This window comes from Schistocerca nitens, chromosome 1 (assembly GCF_023898315.1).
Source record: "Schistocerca nitens isolate TAMUIC-IGC-003100 chromosome 1, iqSchNite1.1, whole genome shotgun sequence".
NCBI classification, from domain to species: domain Eukaryota; kingdom Metazoa; phylum Arthropoda; class Insecta; order Orthoptera; family Acrididae; genus Schistocerca; species Schistocerca nitens.
In genome coordinates this window covers 899,854,815-899,876,352 of record NC_064614.1, presented here as the reverse complement: position 1 = coordinate 899,876,352, position 21,538 = coordinate 899,854,815, and the positions used below count along the sequence as shown (strand labels likewise).

General features: G+C 38.2%; 1 protein-coding gene across 1 annotated transcript in view; it reads right to left on the bottom strand.

Moving 5' to 3' along the window:
- Positions 1-1,946: 1,946 nt before the first annotated feature.
- LOC126192203 (serine-rich adhesin for platelets) overlaps positions 1,947-21,538 on the bottom strand; it is a 171,264-nt gene continuing 151,672 nt past the window's right edge. Inside the window, exons 5-7 of the mRNA XM_049932586.1 lie at positions 19,306-19,482; positions 10,269-10,460; positions 1,947-6,782 (exon numbers count right to left, since the gene is read on the bottom strand). Coding sequence (XP_049788543.1) covers positions 3,625-6,782; positions 10,269-10,460; positions 19,306-19,482 — 3,527 coding nt within the window. The 3' untranslated portion in view covers positions 1,947-3,624. The remainder of the gene's footprint in view (positions 6,783-10,268; positions 10,461-19,305; positions 19,483-21,538) is intronic.

Sequence of the window (21,538 nt, the reverse complement as noted above, 5' to 3'; positions counted from 1 at the left end):
CCATGAATGAAATCTGCTTCTAAATCCTTACATTTGTCCTCTAGCAATTCCTGCTTAGCCATTTTGCATTGACTTTTTTAGATGTTTATATTCCTTAATGCCTGCTCCTTTTTCTGTATTTTTATATTTTTTCCTTTCATCAGTTAATACAATATATCTTCTTTCCAAGGATTTCTACTAGGTCTAGTCTTTTTACCTATTTGATCCCCTGCTGCCTTCACTATTTCATCTCTTAAAGCTACCCATTCATTTTAGACTGCATTCTTTTCCCCTGTTGTAATCAACCATTGCCTAATGCTCCCACCAAAGCTCTCAGCAACCTCTTATTCTTTCAGTATATCTGATACTGTCTCATCAATTTCCTATCTCTTTCCAATTTCTTCAGTTTTAATCTACAGTTCATAACCAACTTGTGATCAGAGTCCACATCTACTCCTCAAAATGTTTTATAATTTAAAACATGATTCCTAAATCTCTGTCTTACCATTATATAATCAATCTGAAACCATACATTCTCTCCAGGTCTCTTCCACAGATACAGTCTTCTTTTATGATTCTTAAACCAAGTGTTGGTGATGAATAAATTGTGCTCTGTGTAGAACTCTTTCATTCCCTTCCCCCAATCCATATTCACCTACTATTTTTCCTTCCCTTCCTTTTCCTACTATTGAATCCCAGTTCCCCATCACTATTAAAATTTCATATCCCTTAACTGTCTGAATAATTTCTTTTATCTCATCATACATGTATTGAGTCTCTTCATCATCTCCGGACCTAGATGGCACATAAATTTGTACTACTGTGGTGAGCATGGGCTTCATGTCTATTTTGGCTATGGTAATGTGTTCACTATGGTGTTTGTAGTAGCTTACCCACATTCCTATTTGCTTATTCATAATTAAGGCAGATATATTCGTGATCCCATAAATCAAGTAATGCCAGAAAGTTGTACATTTTGATACAAGCTTTACAACAAAGTAAGTGATAGCATCAATATGCCTCTAAAAGGTTACACAAATATCAAGGAGCAATATTACGTGAGTGATCTGCCCCCTTCCCAAATCGCTCCTGCTGTAACCATGAAGACAAGATTACAGCTATTCAAGCAGTGATTTTTCTCATGCTCCATATGAGAATGTTGGTGTAGTGACACATGCTCTCTGCCACGCACTTCACAGTACTTTGCAGAATATCGCTGCTGATGGAGATGACCTCCTCAGAAGAAGAAGAAGAAGAAGAAGAAGAAGTAGTACTGACTACAAAATGACACATACAAAGCATATGAAAGTATGTGCAGCATGTCACTAGAAGTGCGTTTTACAGACTCTTATATTGACTAGTTCACACATAACTGTAGTGGTGTGTTAAATGAATGTGCTGAAAAAATCAAAAAATATGTTTCTTCTATAGAAATATTGTATGAAGGGAAGTGAGCATCTTCTACATTGCCAGGTTATTGTTTAAGTGTAATTCAAACAAGAAAGACATTCAGCATGAGAAAAATATGTGTTCATTTATTGTGGCTCTTTTTTTCACTTTTCTATAAATGTTTAGAACTGAATGAGATTTCTGTGTCATGCACCAGTTTCTGAGCTCCCTTGATGTGGCATACTTAGCAACATCATACAAACATGGCCAGTTTCTTCAGTTCCAACCACTGTTCCATTAACTATCTCTGAACTGAGTAGACAAATGTTATTATTCGTAAATTATCCACACTATTTAAGAAAACTCAACTGATTTGAATTCAAAACACAATTACAACCAAAATTACAGTGTATTTATCTAGGGAAAAAAAACAATTTTTTGTTGATAATTGTTGTCGTCGGAGTATGGTTCGCATGTCCGAGTAAATATTCCTTAATTGGTTTATTAATCAATTGTTTGATGAAAAAGCAAACATTTATAAGTACATAAAAAACATTTTATTTAAATATTTTCACATGATATCTATTTCCATACAGCACAGAATATTAAGCTTTATGTCACATCAACAGACATCTGTATAGAAAAATGATTATTTCCATACATTTATTAGGAGTTCTAAGGTTAAATTTCAGTCTTTTGAGAAGTCTCAGTGTTTGACACATTTTCCCTGTATTTAACATTTAATGTATTACATAATAAAATATCAATATGCGAAGTTGCAGGTCTCTATGACACACAAAGATCTGAATCTGCACCAGATTTCAATGTAACTTTCAACTGTTGATAGCACTATAATAATTCATAAAGCAACTATCACAGCTTGAAAATGCAGTTCACCTTACAGTTTCAGTTTGCATTTCTTAAAAGTATGTCTATTCATTGGCTTGTTAATAGCACCTACACTTCACATACTGTGAGCAATTTATTTTATATCTCCATTTTTACAACAAAATTTTGTAATATGTGGTAAATTTCCATCTGTTGAGTGGGAAACTAACAATTATGTAGTGGAATGGCATTGACAAAAGATTTTTAAAATCTGAATTAAAAGATAAAATTATTTCATTGATAATAATGTTTTATTTTGTCAATGTCAGTCATCTATTGAATGGTTCATCTTTCAGCCAGATTTTGCTAATTTTCTTCTCAGAATGATTTATCATTGTAATATCATAAACTGACAAATTTCTTTACATACACTTTATTTGGAATTCCAAGCAGTTACCTTAACTCATATTACCCGGACGGATAATCTGCAGACCTGCGACATATTGTTTGGGCAATATCAAAATCTCCAGAACAAAATGCACACAGAGTGTCTCATTCCAACATAACATAAACTATGAACATGTCAACTGTAGAATAAATATCTCTGCTGGTGAGAAGAACACCACATTTTAAATCATTCCATAGACTGCAGTCAAGAGAATGCATGGAGGTAATAAAATAAATAAATTTGTACAAGGGAAGAGCCAAAACAATTGTAGAAAAGTATTTTCAAAGCTATAAAACACTTGTGTAAACAACAACTCATGTTACTTACACATGTGATGGCTTTGAAACACATTCATTTATGTTTACATGAATATCAGTAAACAGCATAAATCTACATTTAAGTTCACTGCACTTCTATCAGCTTTGTTTGTAAAATTTAAGACTAGCAATATGACACCTTATAGGTGAACTTCATGCTAATTCTGCTTCCCATATTTGTTGCTTGTAACAATATCCAGGGACAAAGCTGAAAAACCTTATTGAGCCATGCAAAAAGTGTCCTGTCTTACAATGGTTTCCAGAAGCATTTTGGTGATTGAGTTTCCCCTTAATGATATCTCATTAACCCATGATAAATATTACTTTTGCTTCATGCTTACACATATTTCTTTTATAACTGTAGTCATGATGGTACTTTTGGAATAAGTACTAATATTTTGCCAAGTCATACTTCCTATAATCCTACAAATAACTATTGCAAAAAGATATACTAAATTAAATGCCTGAGCAACTGATGTACAATTAACATAGACAAATCAAACTAACAATGAGCAATATAATACTGTTGAAGCTATACATGAAGATGCATGTACAAGATGAATCTTAATGAGAACTGTTCATTTAAATAAGTTGTGAAAGATGAAAATGTATGAATATGCAGGCAAACTAAATGATGTTCTATAGTGAAAAGGCCATCACATTCTAATGGTGATAGAGCTTCCTAAAGAATTCTTGCAGAACAAGAAGGTCATGTTTATCAAGATTTTCACTGTCTTCACTGCGGAAATTTCTCTTTTTCATTGTCTGTCCTGGACCTTCATCCTCACTGCCTGGCATATGCTCATTGTCTTCCCCATTGTCACTCCTTTCTGTGTTGTGATTTATCAGTTTCTGTGAATTTTCAGTATGAACAGAGTATTCAGCAGCTGAATTAGAAACATCATTTGGTGTGGTGTTATCAGTGAACTCTTGTGTTGCATCTGTAACATCTGTCGTACTTAAGATGGTCGTATTTTCTTCCTCAGTTATTTTTTCTGCTTTTTTTAACCAGCTTTCTGGAAGTGCAACTGTTTCAGGAGTTGTTTTTTCCTGGCGTGATTCAGAAAAGTTTTGCTGCAGCTCAGTTCCACTTAATGACACATTGTGTCTGAATGATACAACTTCTGGCAGTATTTTTGGTGCTTCATCAGTTGAGCTGCTGTTTCCTGTTATTGCTTTTATGTGTGAATCATGACTTATGGACTGCTGATTTATTGATGTCCCATTATAATTACTTATCATTGTAGCAGGTACATCAGTTTTTGGTTGCTCTGTAATTTTCTCTGTCATAACTGGTTGTTCAGAAGTGGGAAAATTTTCTGCTTCCTCAGTCGTAATTTCTGTGGTGGTTTCTACATGTTCTGCATCCAGAAAACTGTCTTCAGCCACTTTTACTGCAGAAATTCTTTCCTGGGGTATACTCTTACTTTCCATTGAAATTTCTGGACTGGAATTGTCTTCTGTTGTTGTTAAATCAATATTTTCTGTAAAAGAACTTTCCTCGTGGATAACTGATTCAGTTGTAAGAACGTCACCTCCCCCTTCAGCACTCATGTTATGTTTTTTCTGAGATATTCCACTCTGATCATTTAGAAATCCAGTCATGTAACCCTTTTCCAAGAGTTTCTTTGTTTCTGCATCATTTGTTTGAGCAGTAATAGTTGGTACAGAAGGCAGTGTATCATTTGTAACATTGTCCATTTTTAAAGGTGGATTCACATCCATTACCTTTTCAGTTTGCTCTTCTTTTGCACTACTTGCTTCTTCTTCATCTTCTGCAACTACTACATCCATCTGATGAAGTGCCATTTCATCTTTAAACAATAACACTGGTGGTTCTTCTCTTATGAATGTATCTGATGCATCTGAATCAGAGAGATGTGTTCTGCTTTGGACATCAGTGGGCTTTTGAGGCTTGACTTCAAGATTTTCTGCAGTTTCACTAGATTTGTCATAATCTGCAACTGAGCTTCCATTTTGTGGGAGACTCTCAATATCATCTGACATTTTGTAAGTTTCTTGCGAGATAAATTTGCTGCTTTCAGAACTGTTTCCATTTATTACAGAATTATTTGCATTTCCATCAGGTATTTTCAGGAGCACCTCATCGTGCCTTGTTGCATTTGTCATTGAGGAGGCATTAACACTTTCATTGTTAATTTGAGATAGTAGGTCAGTTTCTACTGTAACTCCTTCTAATGTAGTTAGATCAACACTCAAAGCTAATTCCTCAAATTCTGTTGTTGGAGTAGAGTGCTGATTGTTTGACTTAAAAGCTACATTATCTTTTTGATTGATTATTATTCCCGTTGAAGTTTCATATGGAATTTCTGTTGTAGTTTGACTAGACTCCTTATCATAAGCTGTTGTTGAGACTTTTTCATCAAATGCTGAGCCACTGTCTGTTACTCCAAAAGCTTCAATTGTAGTTGGCTTACTGCTGTCATGTTTATCATACTTGTAAATTATTCTGTCAGTAGTAATTGGTGGTCTGTTATCATCAGTTGATTCTTCGTCATCATCAGTTATTATTCCACCATCAAACTCGTCATCATCTGTGACACGTATATTTGTAATAATGGGCGAAGTTCTCTGTGTTTCAGCTTTTTCATTTTCAGTTACGGAAAATTTTTCTTCGTTATCACTGGTACTGTCATTTTCTTCATTTGCTTTTTGTGTAACAATATTAATGTCAAACTGGTCTTTGTTTACTGACTGATTTTCTCTTGCTTCAGTCTCAAGCCCATGAGACTTAGTAATGTGATGAACTAAGCTCTCTGTTGTATAACTGTCACTGCCAATACCTTGAGTGGTGTAAGAATGTTCACTGGTTTGGTCTATTTCTTCTGTAACAAAGTCATTTTGTACATTATTTAAAGCCTCAGGGAACTCTTCATTTGCTCTTGGTTCATTATCAAAACTTACTGAAACAGTATCATTGTCAGGTTGAACTGTAGAAGTGATAGCACTGTGTTCTTGAAATTCAAGATTCACTGTGTCCCCTTCTGTCAAATACTCTACTGTACTAGCAGTAGAAATATCCTGACCATCACTGGGATCTTCTGTTAGGTTTTCATCTGCATGAAAGGAAATAACCGTGGGTAGATGTCCTTCGTTTTTTGTTTGTGGGTTGGATTTGTTTACAAATGAATTTGTTTCAGCAAGTGTATTCCTTTCAGTAGCACCCAAAACATCTAAATCATTTTGAAATTCAGTTGTATGACCACCATTATTTTCAGACATCTCAGTTCTGAATTGTTGAGTGACTTTTTCTGAGTTTGCAGCAGTTTCACTTTCTAGAAGTTTCAAAGTAGTTTTGTCTGTTACATCTTCATTGACACTATCAGTTATAGTCTCCAGGTTTGGTTGAATGGTTACAGTTGTTGAGCCTGGTATTTCTGCAACTGTCCTACTAGTAGTACTTGGCATCTCATCTGTTATAATGTCTTTCACTGCTTCTTTGGAATAATTAGGTGCCTGTAACATTTCAAACGAATTTGATTCAGTTGCTGCTTCTGTTACTTCATATGAAATCACCTCTTTCTGAACTATAGGTTTAATTTTGGCTGTATCTTCAGTGATCATCGGCCCTTCTTGTTCCTCAGATTTTACTGCTTCATCACTCTGTGGGAGATCTATTTCATCTGTATTTGATTTTGCTGTAGCACCTGAAACTTCTCCTAATCTCAAAACTCGTTCATCTGTATTGGTTGAATCCAGTTGCTGGTCTTCATCCAGTAGCAATGTACGATGTATGTGATTATCAGTGTCTCCAGCCATAGTTGAAACAGGAAACTGTGGACGTTTCCTATTTATGGTCTCTGTAAACATAAAAAAAACTGTTGATTTATAACTTTACATAGTTTTACTATACATTTAAAATAAAATTTAAAAAATATTGGTCAGTGAGCTCAAATAGTACCTTCTGTAACAAAATTGATGTAATAAGACAAATATTCCTTTGAAACATAGATGCTTAGACTATTTTAGATTCTAACATATTTGATGTTCTGCACTTTCTTTTCTGCAGTTTGGATGGGTTTCAAATGAAGTGACTTTAACTGGGTTGATAAACAGACTGACAGAAAAAATTTAAAATGTTAATTTAGTGGCAAAAATGTAAGATATTTCAAAGAAACAGCTGCTACAGCTCACAGTGACCATTTATTACGTTCCTGAGGACATGCAGCATTAATGTATAGTTCAATATTTGGTGATATACACCAGAGGAAACAGTCCCCCCCATTCAGGTCTGTCGGCAGAGATTACTCAGAAAAACAAATCTAACATCTTAAGAATTGAAAGCTGTAATGTTTGATCACTTAAGCAACTAAACAGAGTAAAGAATGTGAATATATATATATATATATATATATATATATATATATAGGTTGAAGTTAGAGATACTGGGAATTAGCAAAATTTGGTGGCGGAAAACACAGCATTTTTGTTTGCGAGTATAAGGTTATCTGCACAAAATCAAATAGAAGCAATGTGCGAGGAGCTTGTAACACCTATATCGATTAGAAGCAGGTTTATATTATGTAACTTGTGTCTGTAATTATGAAGTATTTATTCTTTGTTAGTTAAGGTCATTGATTTGTGACACGAGATTTAAAGTTTGTAATGTGTACATGGAAAAAAGATAAATGATTGTTTAAAATAATGAAATTTTATAATATGTGTAAGTTTATAAGATAAACAATGTGTACTGGAAGCTGGTTCATGCTTAAGGCACTTGTATTGTAAAATGTAAAAGATGTAGTGAAGTCCCTCCACAACGGAAGTGGCATGGCGCAATGTAAAAGGTGGTTTTGGCAGTCGAACAGGGTGGTTCCTTGGTGTGAATGGTATGCAGTCAGTGGCTATCCGTTGCATGCTACACATCCTCAGATGTGGATTTGGCTGTTGCTTGGTACTCTTGGCAATAAGGAATGACTGTAATAAGTTGAATAAATGTTGCCAAGAACATATTTTACAGAGCATTCAAACATCAAGAGCCATGAGTAGAGTTAGCTGCCACATCGCTTGCCACCACAACTTCACCACTGCTCCACCAACTTCATGCATACAGATATGTATCAGAGCATGGACCAGTTAATTTGTGTGAGTGATTTTAATATTAATCCAAATGCTATAAGTCTGTGTTTGGAGCCTTATCTTCCATCCTGATCATGAACCTATACAGGGTCCCCTCCTAAGCGTTTATAAAACCTAGTATTCTGTTTCAAATGAACTAGTGATTTATTTATGTTTGTCAAATGTGCAAGGATAAAAAAATTGAAGTTAATTAGAATTTTGCTAAAGTACTCTCAGCTTATTGCAGAGTATCATTTTGCAAAAGTACTGTGCCAGATTGTGTTAATGTTACTGTGTAGAATCAAAATCAAGAACTCAAATGGCAGGCCAGTGTTAAGCAAAGAGGGAAGGCGAAAAAGTGGAAAGCATATTTAGGAAAGTGGAGGGGGGTAAAAATTGTAGATGGAGACCAAGCCTAGGCTGCTATAAGTAGTTTCAACTGGATGTAGATTCCAGTAGCTATGCAGAAGTGAAGCAACGTCAAACCAGTCTTTAAATTGAAATCCAGAATAGCAATTTTATCTTTAAAGTATTGTTTACATCCTTCAGTGTTGTTATATGACACAAGCATACTAACTGAGCATCCAACCTAAACCCAAAAGAAGAAGAACAGGTGACACCTGAAATGTCCCATTACTGTTTCACAGTCTCACAACGATTGATACTGTACAATTTTAAATAATCAAAGTTATCTGCTGGTATCAGAAATGAACATTAAGGGTGACGCGTGAACTGAAATAGTTTGAGTAAAATTCTCTACCTGAAGTTAACACAGAGAGAAACAACTCAAGAAGCTGGCATAAATGCACTTCATACTCTTAACCATTTCCATTGTGTTTGCTATAAGGTTATATTTTGCTGTCTTTAAGAATTTTCTCCTTGGTCAACACAGTTAAGACAAGAAAAGTGTTCATTGAACAGTAGTGATCAGTAAGTTTCTTTCTTGCTTTTTGATGTACTATACTAGTCAATGCCAGGTCAGGACTGGTGTGGCCCAATTCCCATTTCACTGAGAACAAATCATACCTGTACATAGGTTATTATTATGATGAGGTCACCACCGCCAGTCCCAAAGGCATTTTAAAGCTACTGACAGTGGCTACCCATACGCTCCTCCCTCTGGGAGGACTCAGTGTACCCCTTCTGATCGAGACTAGTGTAAGTGCATGGTCACATGTGACATTGTTTTCCAAGGTGTGTTGCACATCATGTATCAGAGGCAGGGCATGGGAGTCAGCACAGTATTTGCCTCAATGGGTATGGAAAACTGCTTAAAAACCACATCCAAGCTAGCCAGCATACTGGCACACATAAAAAAATCTACTGGACGGATTCAACCCAGGGCCAGCGCACTTCTGTCTCTCAGAAGCGAGTACTTTAACATGCTCAGCTATTGAGGTGTGTCACTAAGCTTCTGCCTGACTCAAAGTAAGAAATAAATTATTCTTACAATTCCATGAATGAAATATGGATTTTAGTAGCCAGTGCAACAGTTTGTCTGATCATCAAGACTGATTTTAAATTAGCAGTAGGAGATAGACAACAGTTATTTAATGTCATTAAAAAAGCAGCAGCAATCAAGTTAATTTTGTATGCTAAAATAAACTTGAAACATGGACTGTGGGAAAACCGGAACAGAAGAGAATCGAAGCATTTGAGATGTGGTGCTATAGACGAATGTTGAAAGTTAGGTGGACTGATAAGGTAAGGAATGAGGAGGTTCTATGCAGAATCGGAGAGGAAAGGAATATGTGGAAAACACTGATAAGGAGAAGGGACAGGATGATAGGACATCTGCTAAGACATGGGGGAATGACTTCCATGGTACTAGAGGGAGCTGTAGAGGGCAAAAACTGTAGAGGAAGACAGAGATTGGAATACGTCAAGCAAATAATTGAGGACGTAGGTTGCAAGTGCTACTCAGATGAAGAGGTTAGCACAGGAAAGGAGTTCATGGCGGGCCGCATCAAACCAGTCAGTAGACTGATGACCAAAAAATAAATAAATAAATAAATAAGCTTGAGTAAGCATAAATAGCTTTTAGCAGTTTGATGATAGTTAATTTGAATGTAGCATCTAACAGCTCCTTCAGTCACTTAATCTAAATATTGATACATTCCAAATCACTGAAAGCTCTTTTACATGACAGAAACATGGGACAGGACAATTTAAAGAAAAAAAGAATGATTATTTTAATGCTTCCTGTTACTCTTTGTGGCCATACTTACCCAGAGGAGGGCAGTGGTCATACTTGGGGCAGCAGGCACCTGGTTCATATCTTGGAGCACAGTCACGTCTGCGATAGCATTCAAGTGCAGCACAGACTACATAACCACCTCTGCAGTAGCAAACATGGCACGGACGCTCAGCAGCTTGCACCTTTTCACCATTCTGATATATCTGTCCATTGAGCTCACATTCTGTAAGGAAAGTTCAAGTGTGACAGTGAGTACTTTACTTCATTGTCCTTCAACAAAATATTGTATGACTTGAATTTAGTAAGAAAGTCAACGGAATCTGTGGCAAACATTTCCAGTTGCAGGGAATCACAGAAGATTTACCTACAATAAGATCTTAGCATGTAGACATACTGATACACATTCTGACTGCACTGACAATGTGCAAATAATATGATTCCAATAGCAATGAAATTTTTGTTTCAGTATAGCCTGTAAACAATTTTTCTGGCTGTTATGAACCATGCATAAAAAGATCTCGGTTTACTTGCCGCATCAAATTTTGATAAAATCCCAGGCTTTCGATGACTACCTCCATCATCTTCATCAGGGGTAAAACTGACTGTTGTGAACCAGTGAGGCTTCCGCTTTTATAAGCAGTGGACAGCTTCTCATTGGCTGGATGGCGTCACGGTGAAAACGGTGTGTGTGGAGGTGGCGGCCTCTGTGTCCATAGATTTTGATTGCGCACTCTATCCAGTGCAGCACCATATCACAACAGGCAGAGAACTGCGAGGAATGTAAGAAGTCTCCCTCTACGCTCTTTCTTTATCAATTGCTCGCTTCCATGCATTGCTGAGTGCACGACCGGAGTCTCTGTTGAAGTTATTTTCACAGAGTCTAATTTCAACTGCTTCCCTGATGACAAAGTCCCAAAAGTTTGAAGTGTGAGCAAGTAGTCTTGTTTCATTGAATAAAATCTTATGTTTATTTAACAAACTGTGCTCAGCCACTGATTTTTCTAGATTCCTGTATTTCAGGTGACACTGATGTTCAACACAGCAATCGGCAACAGTTGTTATAGACTGACCCACATAATTTTTCCCACACTTGCAAGGAATGCTGTAAATTCCCGGTACTCTCATGCCGAGTTTATCTTTCAAGGGTCATAACATTTCCTTGATCTTCCTGGGTGGCTGGAAGACTGGTCTGATTCCCTGCCAGCTCAGGACTCTGCCGATCTTGCTGGTCGTTGCACTGCAGAATGGTAGCCGCGCGATGTGTTGGTCCTCTTGATCTGTCTGAACAGTGTCCTTCCAAGGTTTCTTCACCAGAGTAGATCTGATATCACGATCAGAATATCCATTTTTTCTGAATACTGTCACCAGATGGTTAATCTCGGAGCCGAGATGACCCTTGTCCGAAACAGTCCTTGCTCTGTGTACCAAAGTATTCAGCATAGCTCTCTTCTGAGCTGGGTGGTGAAAACTATGTGCATTTAGATATAAATCTGTATGCATCGGGTTTCTGTAAACAGAATTTCCGAGACGTCCATCTTATTTTCGTTCCACCAGCACATCTTAAAAAGTGTAACTTCCCATCCTTCTCCACCTCCACTGTAAATCTTATGTTCTGATGTATACCATTCAAATGATCAACAAATGCTGGGTAGAGCGCACAATCAAAATCTACGGACACAGAGACCGCCACCTCCACACATGCCGTTTTCACCGTGACGTCATCCAGCCAATGAGAAGCCGTCCACTGCTTATAAAAGCGGAAGCCTCACTGGTCCATAACAGTCAGTTTTACCCCTGACAAAGATGACAGAGGTAGTTGCTTTCATCTGACCTTTCAGTTGACTTATACTTTAACTTGGCCTTCAAACCACAGTGCAACTTCACGTATTTCACTTTAACAAGCCATCGCCGTAGGTGAAAGAAGTTATGAAGTGACCAAAAAAATCCTAGCTCCCTAAACTTTTGGGTTTGTAGTCTGCCACTTACACACTGAACCACAACCACAATACAAAACCTAAAAATAATTTTTATGTCGACTTCACCTCTTTGTCTAAGGTAATGAGCATCTGTATTCTGGTGCAGAAATCTTCTACACACTCCTGTGTGATGCAAAGCAAGAACTGGGAATTCCAATAAGTTCAAAAATAAATTAAAAGCTCACTTAATTAGGCATCTATTAATCTGATTGTGTTGATCCAAGGGTCATTAATTCCTGTTAGCTGAATGCCATGTAGCTATGGTAGTTGTTAACATCTTTTTACAGCATGCCTGCAGTAATTGTTGTTCTTTGATAATTATCGATATTATGTATAGCATATTCCATCAGTTCTTAATTCTTTATATGCAAATAGTCTAATGGAAAATGAAATATTAGTTTTGATCATCAGTACTTTGTATTCAACTTATTAAAATTATCAGTATGGTCATAAAGTAAAAGTCATATGGCATGAATGGTTGGAAGACCCTGAAGGGCAGATTCAGTTACCTAATGGTAAAGATTTTTCTTGTCCTCTGCACCCACAGGCACTTTCTTTCGCAAAGCGTGAGAGCTGTGTGTGTAACTGTACACAGCTGTAATGGTGTGTGCATAGTGTCATGTCATGTTGGTGTTGGGGATGATGAGAGAAGGGAGAGGGGGAAACCCAGTGCCAGCAGATAGTCTAGTCCTCTCAAAGAGCACCAAGGGGTCCTCTGAGCTTAACACCCCCATCCAATGAATTAATCACCATCAACTATGTCATATGCCCTCACTTCATGAGCCACTGCAGAGAGATTTGGAATTTAATCCAGGACATTTGCACAAAGACTGGTGATTATGGACTTCACACCACCATCCCTCCTGTCTCCACTGTCATGAAGACAAAGGAAAAATTGTCAACAGCAGGCGGGATTCCCGGATGGGCATCCAGTCAAAGTTGATTAACTGGTGATCTGATGGGAACCAGAGTATCCACTGCAGGCTAGGATAATATGGTCATGTAAATATTAATTTAGTACTTATCTTACAACTTATTCTGGTTTGATCTTATAAACATTAATGTAGTGGTAGGTAATAAACTGTAGCATTTTAATAGAACTGTGGAATCTGCAAGGTTCTCTTTTCCTTTCTTTTTTCCCAAAGAAGCTGCTTTATCCCTAATTGTAATATCTGTAAGTTATCTTAAATGCAAATATTATAATACTTGATTATTGTCAATGGAGTATTTAGAATTAGCTTGTAACCACTGCTTCTCTATGTTACTGTATACCTTGATTTGTCTCATATTCGTGGAGGTTCTCCTTCATAATGGGATGTACAGATAACAGTGAATGAGAATGAAAATATCAAACACTGAACACATGCCTAATTGTCATTTGATTATGTCATCATCATCATCACCACCATCATAATCATCATCATCAAGTCATTGTCCCTAAGGCTACTGAGGGTCTACTTTAGACTTCTCCACATACTAGTCTTCAGTTTTAATTATTATATTATATCCTAGCAGTTTCCTGATTTTAACTACCCATCTTCTGTCAGTTCATACCCAGCTTGTTTCTTTTCACAAACAATTCGACAAAAAGATATAGCCTTAGTTCATATTTCATCAGATCTCTGGCTATATGCTTTACTTATTCTTTTGATTTTGTACTGTAGCATCCTCTATGTCTCTCCATTATTTTATGCATTTATTAGTATCTGTATCATCTCTATGTTTCCAACATAGTGCTTCCCATTACGGAGCAAACAAATTTCAATTTTTGACCATCTCAGTGCAATAGTACAAAATTGTTAAAGCTTTCATGGCTGCTTGTTGACAAATTGACTGTTGTCTTTTGTCTCAGGTTCTTCAGTCAAGATTTGTGTTTTTCTAATGTTTCACCAGCACATGTGGCTGGCATAGCCAAAGCTTCACCCTCCAGTCTGTGACCAACAATGGAAGGTGAAGCTCTGACAATGTCTGTCATGAAACAAATGTTGGCTGAAGAACCCAAGACGGAAGCCAACAGGCAGTTTGTTAATGCAATAGATTTGAAGAATCGGCACATAGTCATTGTAGATTTTACATTTCAAGTGCAATGGAAATTTACTTTTATATACAAGATTCAACTTCTCAGTTAATTTCATCATCATTTTTGTTCTATTATTTTTCTCTTTTCGTATCCATTTGCTCATTGTTTCCTTGCTCAAAGTACGTGAACTTCTCAACTGATCGTGTAACATTGCTGTTTTAAGCTTATTTCTATACCTTTGTGTTCATAAAATCTTTTTTTGCAGTTCTTCTGCAGCTGAAGCAAACAAAACAATATTATTTGCAAATCAAAGTTGGTTATATAATTTTCATTGCTTCATCCACTGTACTCATTTAAAATCTGTTTTAAAGCAGAGTAACTTAACATGATGTTGCTGAAATGTTCCAGCATCTTTATGCAACCTGATCAAAACTTCCTCAAGTACATGCACTGCATTACAATAAAATGATGACAGCGTTCAGCAATTTTGCCGAGATTTTAATACCCAATCATGTTGTCTAGTCACAGAAGCTAGCAAACATTTCTGGGCTGAAATTTTTTCAGTTACTGCGTATTCGCTACATGGGAGCTGAGAGAAAGAAATTGTTATCCAAATATGACCTAACACTAAAAGAGCACTTGCAACGTATTAACGAAAGCAACTTTGTTAGAATAATCTGAACCACGACATACAAAATGAATTACATTAATGTCCAAATTTTTTATCAACGAAATTATAAACAGAGTCAAACAAACAAAATATTATGGCTTCATGCTCGATTGTACCAGGGATTCGAGCCGTGTGGAACAAAAGTCGCTAATTAAGATTTTGTAATTCCTCAACTGGAGAGATAGATGAACATTTCGTTGCGTTTATTGCCGTCGCAGAAACAATGGGAAAGTATTTAACAAATGCCATTTTAAAGAAACTAGAAAATAATGACGTATACATCCGAAACCGTCGAGAACGGGATAAGATAATGGTGCCAATATGGTTGGCATTAATAAAGGTGTTAGAACGGGAATACTGACCATTGTTGGAATTTGCTTTTGCTAGTGCCGCTAAAACTTCTACAAGAGCTAAAACGTTTTTTGGCTTCATCAATAAAGTTTATGTGCCATTTACAAAATCAAGCAAGCGTTGGGATCTTATAAAAGCTAAACTGAAATTGACATTGAAACCTCTGTCTGAGCCACGCGGGATTAGCCGAGCGGTCAGAGGCGTTGCAGTCATGACTGTGCCGCTGGTCCCGGCGGAGGCTCGAGTCCTCCCTGGGGCATGGGTGTTTGTGTTTGTCCTTAGGATAATTTAGGTTAAGTAGTGTGTAAGCTTAGGGACTGATGACCTTAGCAGTTAAGTCCCATAAGATTTCACACACATTTGAACCTCTGTCTGAAACACGGTGGGAAAGTAGAATAGGAGTCGTAAAAGCGATATTTTTGCAATTTGATGATGTCATCGAAAGTGTGAGTGACCTAAAAAATAGAACTAATGATTCCGAAGCTCTTAGCGACTGTGAAGCAGTCTTGAAGGAAATGTTAATTTTTGACTTTATTGTTGCAATACACGTGTGGTATGAGACTTTACTACGTGTCAACAATATAAGTAAACTATGGCAATCGGTTCAAGTGAACTTGAGAGTCGCTATTGATATATTACGTTCATTTCGTGACTGGATTCAAGAATTCCGTTTTGAAACAATCGTTGCAGAAGCTCGATTGTTTGTAGAAAAAAAGTAAGCTAGTTACGAAATTGAGTCTCAGTTTAAAAAAGGAGAGTAGCACAGAAAAAAACGAATTTTCTGTTACAAACAAGTGGATGAACTTATACAATCTGCTGAAATGCAGTACAGAGTTATCCTGTTTAACACAATGGTAGACGCTGTAATAGTCGACACTGAATGTCGAATCAAAGCGCTCGACGAATATTTGGAACGATTTGGTTTTATTTATGACGTGAATTATTTGAAATCGTTATCCAAGGACGACCTTCACAAACAGTGTAATAATTTAGGCTCAATACGTTGAGAAGGCGAAAATAGGAACATCCGTGCTTCATCGGTATTCGAACCCGAACCCATCTCGGAGAATGATCATAAGTAAACGCTTACACCACTGCGCCACCGGGTGGGGGGCTAATAAAAGTTGTAGAACTCTCAATAGAAAATACAAACAAGGAGTCGTTTATTTATTTAACTGCAAGAAAGTGGGTGCTGAAAAAGATTAAGTTTATTCCTCATTCTAAAAATATTTCAATTAAAACAGAAACGAAATAACACCACGATTATCCAGATCACATAGTTTGGTGCTTCGGCGTTTCTTGGATCAGTGTAGCATAATTTCTAAATTCATTCGCACCAGAAGATAGTTCCACAACTTTCAGTTCATCACGAGAATAAACCTGATGTAAACATTGCCCTATGTATTCTTCCGCGTTTGCTGGAACCTCATTGGATTTCCTTTTCACCTGGGACTGCAGCCAACCTGTCTCCAATATTGTCAACTTGACATGTCAAGTACGATAATAAGGGTACGTTTTGTGCTGTGCGTTACGCGCACATCGACTTCGCGATAATACGAGACAACAGCTTTACCGGGAATGTAACTTGGACAGCTCTGGCCGGTCAGCTGGTACAGATAGCTTGCTGTGACGTGGCCAACTGCAGTTCACACGTTAAAAGAGACGAACAGAGGAGCAATACAGCTTTTAATGTCATTTAATTTTTAAGCAGAATGAAATAATACACTGCAAATCTCCCACAATACGCTCCTTAGACGACTAGACGAAACGCGCAAAAAATTGTCGTTTTTAGCTAACATACTATTGTGATTAAAAACAAGAATGATGAAATTCCCGACTTAACCACATGGCAATTTTTATGCATAAGCTGTGTGTAACGTAGGGGAGTACCGAAGGATTTCACCGTATAGTTAAATATTAAGGCCACTGGAGTTATTACTTACAGTCAGTCGTCTGGTAATCTCTTAGCTCTTTCCTTGTCCCAATCCGAGAAATACAATTCAGTTCAAATGGCTCTGAGCACTATGGGACTTAACTTCTGAGGTCATCAGTCCCCGAGAACTTAGAACTACTTAAACCTAACTAAACTAAGGACATCACACACATCCATGCCCGAGGCAGGATTCTAACCTGCGACCGTAGCGGTCGCGCGGTTCCAGACTGTAGCGCCTAGAACCGCTCGGTCACCACGGCCGGCACATTTCAGTTCTGGAAGTGTCACCTGCTACGTTGATAACGAGCCTATCAACAATAGAATCAACGAAGCCAACCAGGCGCAGCATTTTCTCTTCTTTTTTTTATGACGAGCAGTTTTATATCGCGCCAGCGTTTGGCTGTGACGTTTGAAAAAGCTGCGTGCGTTAGATCCAGTACGTCTGGCAGCTTAACAATCTTGTTACTTCTCGGGCCAAATCCCGCAACTTAGCTCCAGATCAGTTCTATTGGGTTCATATTGTAATGGTACAATAGCAAACGTAAAAAAAAAAAAAAAAAAAAAATGGCTCTGAGCACTATGGGACTTAACATCTATGGTCATCAGTCCCTAGAACTTAGAACTACTTAAACCTAACTAACCTACGGACATCACACAACACCCAGTCATCACGAGGTAGAGAAAATCCCTGACCCCGCCGGGAATCGAATCCGGGCGCGGGAAGCGAGAACGCTACCGCACGACCACGAGCTGCGGACAGCAAATGTAAAAATGCAGCATTTGTATGACGTGCTCGATGCTGTGAAAATGATTGTTTTTCATGTTTCTGTGATACTTATCTGTCTCTGTGGTATAAAACGAAGGACATAGTCCAAATAAAGAGAATTAGGTTTTTCATTTTGCCTTAAAATTTTTTCTTAATTTAAACAACTTTTATGAACAATTTTCGAAAAAACATCGATTGCTAAGAATTTGTACTTCGAATGGAATCAGCAATTTCGCATCCATATGTAACTGGAAATAAGACGACGTGCATTATTCATAAAAAATGATGAAGAGTTTTATAATTACGACATTTAGGTATTTCAAATTGAACGAGAAAAAAAAATTATGCTGTAGAGTTTAGATCCAACGCACGAATAACCACTTTCGGTTTACATGCCCATACACTACCGACTGTTTCAGGCAAATGCCGGGATGGTTCCTTTGAAAGGGCACGGCCGATTTCCTTCGCCATCCCTCCCTAACCTGAGCTTGCGCTCCGTCTCTAATGACCTCGTTGTCGACGGGACGTTAAATACCACTAACCTAACCTAACCTAACGTAACACTACCGACTGCGCTATACGTTCAAAATAAAATCTTATCAACTTTATCGTATATGCTGGGAAAACTTCAAAGCCGATTATCTAAGTGAATTTAAAGTACATAGCTAAAGCATGATTAAGAAAATCGTTGATGGCCTTTAATACATTTGAATATCTTAAAGTTCCATTTAACGTAACTTGATAATAAGATATGTAATACTTAAGTAGGACCTCCTTCCAAGCGCGTAAGAACACCAGTGTATGTATGATACGGCTTCTGACCAATCTTCGCATTTGTGTTTGTTTACATCAGGTTTATTCTTATGATGAACGGGTTATAGTCCGCTTTCTCGCAATTAATTAAAGTAAGTAATTGATGCCAAATTTGGTTGCACCGGTATATTCAGCTGAGTTCCAGTATAAAAGCACGTTTTTCTTATTTAAATTAATTTGGGAAATTTCAAAAACTGAGTACAAAAAATAAGAAATTGTGGACAGTTGTTGTCCTCGACCAGAAACTGAGGATAAAGCATGAAAATTGAGGACTGTTCCCAGAAAATGATGACTTTAGTTTAATGATTAAAAGCATAACGAGAGATTTGGGTTGTTGTGCCGTTGGATGTTGGCGGTGGTGGAGGAGGAGGATATCGGAGAAACAGATGGTAGTAAAAAAGAGGTAAAGTCATTTTTCAATTCTCGCCTAGAGCGGCAAAACACCTAACAACGGGCCTGTGGTCAAGTTATCAGCATTAAAAGCCTCTGAGTGTGCGAAGTTCAAGTTCTGATTGTATCGGAGGATGGGTGGCACTCACCGCAGTGGTAGTCGGGGCAGCACTGTCCAGACCGCTGTACTGCACGACAGCCAGGGCTCATGGGACAGGCCATGGGCGAGCACACGAAGTCTGGCGGCATGCAAACACACCGCTCGCACGCGTTCGCCGACGCCAGCGAGTCGCCCGCGCGGTACAGCACGTCGTCCACCACGCACACTGCAACATGTGGAAGGTGCTATGTTGCTTGTGATGCAAATAAAAAAACACCTAAGTAAGTAATCAGCGCTCAAGAGGCCTCAGATCACACAGCTCAGGTTCACATGTGACACGTATGACATTTATTTTTTATTTTTTTTTCTTAACTACCGTCCTAGGGAGTTCTGTTGCTGAATTAATCTGGTATTTCACTTGCAGAAGAAGGTGGATACGGTTTATCTCCTCGTCGATATCAAAATAATTAGGGATAGTGTTCTAGCTAAGATGGAAGAGAATGGGAGAAAATAAGGTGGATACGAACTACTCCGTTGATAAAAAGATCTAAGAAGAGTCCATAAATGTCCGAATACTGCAACATACCGAACAGGTAGAACAACGCGTGCATATATTTGAGGTAGATGAGTCTTCTGCACTTTGGAGAATGACGAATGTATGGGAGAGTTTTCATTTCGTTTTAACTCTTTTGTTTGAATCGGCTCACCCTACAGTTTTGTTACTAACACTCTTACATAATCTGGTTCGATACCATAAAATTAAAACAAAACAATAGAAAGACAAACACTCATCCAGAACAAATTATGCAGTAGTGAAATGGACAAATTGCACTCATTAACAGATGTTTCGTGCAAACTTAAATGGTATCGCTAGCTTAAAAATATCTTTTGAATAAAACTGTTTGCAGCTAATGCTCATTATTATACACATTCGTTGAGAAAAAATTGTGAAGCACCCAGAAAACACGGTCGGATGTCAATGTAACTTCGCACACGTACACTCCATCGGCGGGTGAATACGTAATTATAATTTCAATTCTCTGTGACACTTAGAATTGCAACCAGAGTGCATTACTGTTGTTCTTGTTTAGTGTTGTTACCAGGCCTGGTAACTTACACTACTGGCCGTTAAAACTGCTACACCAAGAAGAAATGCAGATGATTAACGGGTATTCATTGGACAAATATATTATACTAGAACTGACATGTGATTGCATTTTCACGCAATTTGGGTGCATAGATCCTGAGAAATCAGTACCCAAAAAACCACCTCTGGCCGTAATAACGGCGTTGATATGCCTGGGCAATTAGTCAAACAGAGCTTGGATGGCGTGTACAGGTACAGCTGCCCATGCAGCTTCAACACGATACCACAGTTCATCAAGAGTAGTGACGAGTATTGTGACGAGCCAGTTGCTAGGCCACCATTGACCAGGCGTTTTCAATTGGTGAGATATCTGGAGAATGTGCTGGCCAGGGCAGAATTCGAACATTTTCTGTATCCAGAAAGGCCCGTACAGGACCTGCAACATGCGGTCGTGCATTATCTTGCTGAAATGTAGGGTTTCGCAGGGATAGAATGAAGTGTAGAGCCACGGGTCGTAACACATCTGAAATGTAACGTCCACTGTTCAATGTGCCGTCACTGCGAACAAGAGGTGACCGAGACGTGTAACCAATGGCACCCCATACCATCACGCCGAGTGATACGCCAGTATGGCGATGACGAATACACGCTTCCAATGTGCGTTCACTACGATGTCGACAAACACGGAAGCGACCATCATGATGCTGTAAACAGAACCTGGATTCATCCGAGAAAATGACGTGTTGCCATTCGTGCACCCAGATTCGTTGTTGAGTACACCATCGCAGGCGCTCCTGTCTGTGATGCAGCATCAAGGGTAACCGCAGTCATGATCTCCGAGCTGATAGTCCATGCCGCTGCAAACGTCGTCGAACTGTTCCTGCACATGGTTGTTGTCTTGCAAACGTCCCCATCTGTTGACTCAGGGATCGAGACGTGGCTGCACGATCCGTTACAGCCATGCGGATAAGATGCCTGTCATCTCGACTGCTAGTGATACGAGGTCGTTGGGATCCAGCACGGCGGTATTACCCTCCTGGACCCACCGATTCCATATTCTGCTAACAGTCATTGGATCTCGACCATTGCGATCAGCAATGTCGTGATACGATAAACCGCAATAGCGATAGGCTACAATCCGACCTTTATCAAAGACGGAAACGTGGCGGTACGCATTTCTCCTCCTTACACGAGG